Source organism: Pinus tabuliformis, chromosome 4_2 (genome assembly GCF_031772625.1).
Source record: "Pinus tabuliformis cultivar Carrire ecotype Pingquan chromosome 4_2, CPIR1, whole genome shotgun sequence".
Classification (NCBI taxonomy): Eukaryota; Viridiplantae; Streptophyta; class Pinopsida; order Pinales; family Pinaceae; genus Pinus; species Pinus tabuliformis.
Window position 1 is genome coordinate 78,094,912 of NC_142304.1, and position 9,338 is coordinate 78,104,249.

The 9,338-nt window shown below is 35.5% G+C and overlaps 1 protein-coding gene across 1 annotated transcript; it reads right to left on the reverse strand.

The window, feature by feature from the left end:
* Positions 1 to 1,591: 1,591 nt before the first annotated feature.
* Positions 1,592 to 2,407, reverse strand: LOC149168299 (uncharacterized). Its single transcript, XM_089424882.1, has one exon. The coding sequence runs from the start codon at positions 2,405 to 2,407 to the stop codon at positions 1,592 to 1,594; it is 816 nt and encodes a 271-aa protein (XP_089281008.1).
* Positions 2,408 to 9,338: the final 6,931 nt, after the last annotated feature.

Sequence of the window (9,338 nt, forward strand, 5' to 3'; positions counted from 1 at the left end):
AACATAGTAAAACGCATCTGGTACCTTTTCTACTTGTTGTCCCAAAACTACCCCAACTATTGTCTAAGAGGCATCCACATGAATATGGAATGGTAATGTCCATTCTAGCCCTCGAAGGATCAGAGTGCTACAGAAAAAGTTCCTTGATCTTCACAAAGGCTGCATCATAGTCATCTGTCCACACAAAATCTACATCTTTTGTCAGAAATTGAAAAAGTGGAAGTGATGTTTTAGCAAAGTTTTCTATAAAGCACTTGTAATAACTAGCACAACCAATAAAGCTACGTACCTGTGTGGGTGTTTTAGTATCGGGAAGTGCAATATTACCTTTATCTTAGATGGATCCATTCGAATTCCAAAAAAAAAAATTAAATGTCCCAAGACTATTCCTTCCTCCATCATCATGTGGCATTTTATGGTACTCAAACATACATGCACCCGTTTGCATCTTTCAAGAAATTTTTTTCCAGATTTTCCAACCCCTCCTTGAATGAATCCCCATATGGAGTGAAATCATCTATATAAATCTCAACACTGTCATCTACCAGATCAAAGAAAATCCCCAAAATTTCCCTTTGGAATGTCACAGGCACATTACAAAGACCAAATGGGAGGACCCCGTATGTGAAAGTTCCCCAAGGGCATGTAAAAGTGGTTTTATCCTAATCTTCAGGAGCTACCTGGATCTGGTTGTACCCACTAAATCCGTCTAGGAAGGAGAAGAACTTCTTCCCAGCCAAAGTATCCAAGACTTGGTCAATGAATGGTAACGAAAAATGGTCTTTCTGCGTTGCCTTATTTAGTTCTCTGTAATCCACACATATCCGCCATTACCATTTTCATTGGGGATAATCACTAATGGGAAGACCCATTGGCTGTCCGAAATGGGGTAGATAAACCCCAAATCCAGCAGCTTTTGAAGTTCTTCCTTGACAATGTTTTTCAGAGCAGGGTTCATCCTTCTTTGGGGATGTCTCATAGGATGACAGTTCTCTTTGATGTATATATGATGGGTACATAGATTGGCAAGAATCCCTTTCATGTTTGTATAGTCCCAGGCGAAGGCTTATTTGTGTTTTCGAAGAACATCCAAGAGCTATTTTGTCTAGGATTCTGGCAGCTCTAGATTAATATTCAGGGTCTTTCCAGGATCTATTTCCACAGAAATGTTGTCATGGGATGCAGTTATAGGTATCTCATCGAACCAATCTACTATTCCAATATTTTCCCGCATTTCAAAACTCAAGATGGACTATAGGATTAACTAATTTGAATTTGAAACATAACAGGGATCACTAATAAAAGTAGTAATTGTGTCATCTTCTATTTCTGTTTTCAACTGAAGGGTCTGTCCGATAGTAAGGACTGGTCTTAATTCCTCATTTTTAGATTTATATTCTTCCTTTGGTAAAGGTTTCTTGCGGCCAAATGGTTTCACTGATGGGCTAGGTTCTGTGGGAGGGTATAACACCATATTTTTAGTAACCTACCCATTTGAGATAACCATACGCCCAAAACAACACCTAATGTAAGCATCTGCAGTTGTCAGCCACAGTCTTCCCAGAATCAGTGGATGGCCACCAATTGGGGACTACATTTGCAGTACCAGGAAATCCATAGGGTAGTGCCATGAATCAACTGATATTTTGATATCTTCTAACTTCCCTACTAGCTTAACTATAGATCGATCTGCCAACTCTAACACGGTAGGTGTATGTTTCAGGTTTCGAAGACCCAATGCTTGTATAGTCTCAGCAGTAATGACATTTATGGCAGCACCCAAATCTACCAGCACATTTGGAATTTCTACTCCATTAATTTGCATGGTTGAAATTGGGTTCCCAAAATCCCCATATTTCACAGGCATGACCTTCCCCATCATAAAATCTAATAACTTTCCCATCACATGAATGGTGAGTGGGTCCCTCGATTTCGTTTTAGGCTTCTTAGTACAATATTCCCTGAGATTTTTTGCATATATAGGTACGTCCCTCATAGCTTGTAACATGGGGATATTAACAAACACATTTTGTAACTCCCCTAAGAAGTCAAACTCAGCTTGAGGGATCTGCTTACTCAAAACCAATCTTTCTGAATAGGGTGGTTCAGCTTGGTGTTTTTGAGTAATTAGCAGCAGAGGAGGTGTCTGACTTTTCCTAACTTGGTTCAATTCCTCTTCAACTATTTTTGGTTCCTTTGCCTCACTGTGAACCTGTTCAATGATAACAAGTGAGGGTTGAGCATCTACTACTCGCCCCGATCTCAAATTCATCTCATAAAGTTCCACGGTGGAGATGCTATAAGAAGGTAAGTTTAGGGTGTTAGTTTGTTGAGCCCGTTTATTGTTAGGATTCAGATTGGGTTGGATCGGAAGTTGAGGACGAAAAGGCTGATTACTAGGAGGCATATTAGAAGGCAACTGGAGTTTTTGTTATGGTATTGTCTGGGGAAACTACACAGGAGGAGAAGGTCCACGCCAGTTCGAAACCTAGGAAGAACTTGAACTAGCTTGAGGAGTCCATTTATGACAGGGTGGAAGTTGGTATTGGGGCCACATAGGTGGATAAGGCATGGAATGAGGACCCATATTAAAATTATTGAAATACTGAGATGGATCTAGAAACATACCTTGATTTCCCATTGGTGCCCGAGTTTTCCATGGATTTTTAGGTCCCATAAAGTACAACTGCTCCATTTCTTCGCATGTCCCTTGAAAAACCGCTTTTAATCCTGGCAAGGAGGGGCATAAACTTGTTGCATGATTCAGCTCACAGATTACACATTCCTCTACAGAGTTCAATGGGCATTCCCTTTGTGGATGCTTCTTCAAGTACTCTAGGAAAAATATAGCCATAGTTATTTCCAATCCCAGTTGTTTATGTTTTACTTGCAGCGTGTCCATTTGTGCAGACATGGTACTCAGGATGTCAGTCCTCAAGTTATCCAGCAGATTTCCAATTTTTGCTTTTTTGACACCTCCACCAGATACTTTTGTTGACCGAACCCCTGATTTATTCCTTCCAACTCCCCTTGAGCACTAGATGCATAGCTCACAGATGGTATCAAAGTTATCTTTTGATATATCTCCCTTTCCTACTATGTTTAACAACTCTAAAGAGTTGTCTCGAAAGGCTCGGAGAAGGATAATGTTCAAAATATCCTTATCCAGGTTAGAGTGACCTTATCTCTATAATGTGTATTTAAAACGTTCCACAGAGTCTTCGATATTTTAGTCCTCTTTCTGTATAAACTTGAAATGTTCTTCCTTAATATCTCATGATTTACAGTAGTCTTGATACTTCTCCAGAAAAGTGGTTTTCATCTCATCCCATGTGGAAATAGTCTTTCCTCCAAGACCCATAAACCAACGCAGGGCTGTCCCCTTTAGTGTAGCAGGGAAGATTTTCAATTTTTGAGCATCCATTATATAATCATATCCCCAACATACAATATCAAATTCAAACAGGAACGTGTTGGGATCTTCCAAAGTAAGCCCATGAAAGCTAGGTAAAGTTGTTAAAGGAATGGGCTTTGTTGGTGCCCCAATCCCAAGATCCCCAATTGGGAATTCAATAGTGGAGGTTGTTAGCCCTTCCATGAATATCCTCCAATAATCACTGCGGATTTATGCAGGTTTTACAGGAAATCATGGAAGGGCTCTTATCATAGGGGTTTGAGTTGCTTTAACAACACTCCCTCTATCCCTTGGTGATAGAAATTCCCCTACAACTTCTTCCTCTCTGTCACAGTGGCTTAACCCTTTAGACCCCTTCTCTGTAACTTCTTCTTGCCTACTAGAATGGTCTGGTCCCTTGGATGTTCTACTTGCAACTTCTTCTCCTTATGTTACTAGCAACGGTACCCCTTCATCAGATATACTAATGCATGTCTCTTTAGTTGCTGTAAGGATCTGTTGTATCGAATCAATAGGGGGTGATGTGGATAGCACTGGATGATCTATAGATTTTCCCTCAAATCTTTTCCACTCACCTGGCCTCACAGCAGCATGAGAAGATGCCTCCGATTCATCTTTTTCGATGATTTGCTGGATATAAGTATTCCTTCCCAAATCCTGTCCTCCCTTCTTTGGGGCTCTTCCTATGCCCCTTCTTTTCGAATCTTTGTTCACGCAAATTGGTGTTGTGAAAATGTCGATATTAGGTCACAATGCTCAAGACCTGGAGCAAGGTTTCAAAATACCATTCCATCCCCAAGACGACAAATCAATTTTTTTTTAACAATAGAAAGGAAAACAACTAAAGAAAAAAGAACCTAGGGTTCAGGACCTGGAGCAGGTGTCAAAGGAGCATTCCCTCCCTAGGACAAGAAACCAAACAAGAAAAGAATAAGAATGCAAGAAAATATAAAGCTTGGGACTTGGAGAAGGGCATCAAAGGACCATTCCCTCCCCAGAATGAGAGATTGGGTTCTGATAATTCAGGGAAAATCCAAAACAACTAATTGAAACAAACCTCTCGACCCAAAAAACAATAAAAAAACAAAAATCAAAATACTACACTCAAGACTTAGATATGGGTAGCACTTTTCTCTCTAAGATGAGAGATTGACCCTTTGGTTGATACAAATTATGTCTTGCACCTTGTTAGCCTCCCCGGAAATAGCACGAAGATGTTGGTGTCCAAGTGTGAACAAACTATTCAACCCCCTTTTCCTACATCAATTCATCAATCCAGGTGCGTACACTTTTCAAGGTAATGCACAAGGTATATGTAGGAGCAAGGTTACAATCTTACATCATCCAAGAGTTCGTGACTAAGAAATTAAAGCATCACTGTAATAGTGATAGGAATTACATTGTAGACTTACAAAGACATTCACAACAATCTATGGAAATTTGTAACAACAATAAGAAAATAAATACAACAAATAAACAACACACATAAAAGGAAAACATGCAACACCTGATCATAAGAGCGAGCCCAACTCTATGATCAGGGTTGCATTAACGCACAAGGAAAGATAGAAAAACAAAGGTACTTATACTTTATTAATCTATAGAAGATCTATCACAATACATATCTCTGCGTGACTAACCCTTCGCACAGGAATGAAACCTCTTTTATACAATACAGGGGTAATAACATCTTCCCCAAAACCTGGCAACTAATTGCCCAAAAATATACAATAGTTCAAAATAGCACTTGTGCCAAGAGAGAAAGAATAGAAATGATACAAAATGGATTAAAACAGTTGTGAGTTGGTTATGTTGTTTCGGCATTGCTGAATAGATGCTGTGAATTGTGGAACTGCTACTACACATTGTGAGATCAACACCTGTTCCTCGAAATCTATGGACATAACAAGTTTTAGTGGTTCACATCGGTAAAACCCTCGTGACTTTACTTCATTAATTAAATATTCCAAGAGACAGAGAAAGGGGTTTACCTCATAGGTTTATCATAATAAATGCATGTTAATGAGTGAAAAAAGGCTAAAAGGATGGGTGGAAATGTAAGGAAAGTTTAAACAGATTTGGTGCCCAACATGGGGTTTAAGGTAAATGAGGTCATCCTAATTTTTAAGCCTACAAAAAAATATAACATGTGAGAGGAGGGGACAAGTCCTTGATTTATTTGTATTTGGGTCAATATAATTTGTAGGACAAGGATTTGGAATCCAAAAATAAAAGCACACAAATCCACTCTCAACATGGTATGTTATCTCAAGACCCTAGTTCTCGTTTATATGAAGATAAAAAATATATACATTATTTTACAAAATACTACTTATTCTATTATGAATGTCCTTAAGTGGGTTTAAGTGACATGAAATTGAAATTTTTAAATATTCAATTTGCCTTAAATTCTCATAAAACTTAGCCTAAAAATTAACTAGGCATTTCAAATATTGCAAAGAGAGAACCTTGAAAATGGAAGAAGGAAAAGTCCCCCAAAACTTGTAAATTAAAATGATAGTTGGCTAAGGAAGTAATATTTAGTATAAGAGAAAGAGGATAAATTATTGGCAATAGATATTGGTTAGGATACCTCTATTAGGAGAAAATTCCACATGTCAATTGCAAAAAATAAAACATTCAAAGAAGTTAGATAAGGGGAACGATTTACAATTATGTGCCTCCTTTGAGTAGGAAATAACCAATAGAAGGTGCCTAATAATTATCCCCTCTTTAAATGAGAGGGGTTAGGGGTTTCCTTAACGAATTAACCTTAAAGATATTGTTTGCAATGTATAACCATGATATTGTGCATTTGCAAGAAATTACGTGTCAAAGATCAAAATAAGTATATGATTATTTTTCTTTTTTTGAAGTGTTGAGAATTTTTTTATATGGATGTTGAGTGCATTTTAGTTGGTATGATCATTGGTTGGAGAGCTAGTATTGATCCAATCTACATTTCTATATTGAATAGGATGTATGTGGATTAAAGGAATCGGGAAAGGTGTTTAGAGATTTTAATCTATATGGGCCCCGGGGGATAGGAAGCCATTTTGGGCATTGATATGAGGAAATTATTCTTTGGAAGGGGAAAAATTATGATATAATTTGATTTAAATATTACTTTGAATGTAAGGGAGGTATAGAGGAGAAGTTATGTGTCCAATATCTAAACTTAAGCGTGTGTTCTTTTTTTTCAAAGGGTTAGTACTTTTGTTATATGGATGTTGAGAGTCTGTAGCTTGAATACTTCTTAGAAAAAGTAGTTTTAATCCAATCTACAATGTTATATTTAATGCATGTATCCAAGTAGAATTTAAGGTAAATTAATTGGGAGAGGTGTTTAGGGTTATTAATCTATATGGACCCCATGGGGATAGGAAGCCCTATTGGGAGTTGCTAATGAGAACATGGTTCTTTAGAAAGGGAAAATGTTTTGAAAGGAGGTGATTTAAATTTCAATTTGAACATAGGGTAGATATTGGGAAAAATTGTTGGGATAGATACATTGGATTATAATTTTCATCACATATTGAAGAATTGAAGCTTTTTTATGTTGACCCAATTTAGTAGTCCCTACTTGAAGAAACCCCAAAAAAGGTAAGGAAGGTATATGAAAAATGTTAGATGTATTATTGATGGTAGAAATAATTGTAGAAGAAGTCACTATGATGAAGTCCTAGGTAGGTAATGGGGGAAATTTATCTCATATGCCCATTCCATTTCAAATTGAATATCAAAGTCAGAAACTGACATCACTTTTAATTTTAACCAGACATGGTTAATTAAATAAGTTTTGAAAAAATTAAGTGATGAATTAGAAGTATGATGGTTCTTCAATGGACTTAAAAATGAAATAATTTTCAAATGATATTAAAAATGTGAAGAACATAGTGGGTGAATGAGTAACGAAAGAATCGAAAGAGAACCAAATGGATAAAGAGGAAGAAATTGCAAGTTGTTCAAATTTAATTCAAAAGGGGTTTTCTCCAAAGAATAATATAGGAAAAAAAGGTAGGGAAGGAAAAAAGAAAGAATTATTGGACAAGAGGAGATAGAGTGGAGAATCAAGAGCATAACCATATGGCTTGTAGAAGGAGATAATAATACTAAGTTTTTTTTAGAATTATACAATACACATAATGAATATACACACAATCGGGAAATAAGGGTACATGTTGGTTCTAAGGTGAAATTCTTGTCATAAATATCTAAAGTAGGGAAAATGAATTTTCAAATTTGATTTAAGAGCCTGGAAAGGCTAACATAGTATAAATTATGAAGGCGGTAACATTGTTTTCAGGATTAGTGATGAGAGAATGAATAAGAGTTGGAAGTATAAATTTATAAGGATAATTTAAAGTTGTGCATAATTCTTTCAATAAGGCCAAAAGTACATGCTATGATGGATGGAGAATTGATTTCTATTTGGCCTAAATTTACAATTTAATGAGGAAATTTTAAGATTTGTTTAATAATCTAGAACCTTCGGGAAATTTCTATGCAATTTAAATAACACTTCTATAGAAATAACTCTAAAAAGGATCAATTTATACTTTTTTTTCATAATTTAAACACATTTCACTATTTAATCACACTACAAGTGTATCTTGAAGATAATAGATAATTTAAGTGAAAGTTATATATTATCAAGTTTTACCTTAGACAAATAATTTGGGTTTTTATTTAATAAATGGATTCATGTTGTAGTTGGGACAACTCAAGATAAGATCCACTTAATAAAGTTGGATAAGAGAGGGTTTCAAATTGGTATCACAAATGGTTGTATCGTGGATTTCAAACTATCTTGGAAGCATTCTAGTGTATTGGATGCCAATGTCATACATATAGAAAGCGATATAAATAAATGAAAATATATGTTCTAGCCTTTTTTGGATAATAACATAGCCCAAAAGAAAAGGTATCTCATTACTTAAACTATTAAAGATAACTAACCAAAAGGAGGCAAGTGGATGGGAACTAAATAATATCTATATATTCAGTGAAGCTATAGTGGCAAAAAGCACATGAAAATTTATTTAAAGTGAAGTCCCATGAGGAAATGTGATGAAACATAAATATGTTAGAGAGGCATAAATGGAAGAGTAGATAGGACTTGAAAGGAACTCCCTAAAGGGTACATCCATAATGTGAAAATCCTTTCATTGGAAATGGATAGCATATAAAGTTGGAAGAGGGAACAAGGTGAGACTAGAATAAGTTCTATGGATAGGTTTCTTAGGTAATTATACATTTCTTGATCCATTATTGAAAGTTTCATGTGGTTTAGATTTATTATGTTTCAAACATATATCTCCCATTTTTAAAGTAAGAGATTATAGATAAGGTTGAAAATATGCAAGGGACTTATGTTTGTAGGAGAATATGGTTGAAGTATGTTCCTAGTTTGCAATTTTTCTAAATAATGGCATTATTATGTTTACTAATCAATATGATGATATTAGGTGGTCATAGTGGGATATGAAAAGTATATATAGTGAATTTAGGATATGTTTCCACAATTGAAGAAGATTAGAAATAAGAAAAGTTAAGGTGGTGGAAACTAGTATGGAAAATCAACAACCCACTTAAAACCACAATTTTCTTATGGTTAGTTCTAGCTGAAAAATTATTAACATGGGACAAGAAGAAATAATTAAATTGGGTTGGGCTTATATGGTCTTTTATTTATAAATAAAATTGAGAAACAATGACCATATCTTTGTAAAATTCCCATGATTCTCTTCACTTATCTAATGATAATAATAAATAGGAGAATGAATAATTGTTAGAATATTATGAAAAAGTGTAATATATCCAATATACATTTTATCTCTTTTCTGGGCATATTTTTTGGTCAATTTAGCTCAAAATTCTATAGGGTATTGTTGGAATTGTAAGTTTTAGCTGTGTAGTCTAC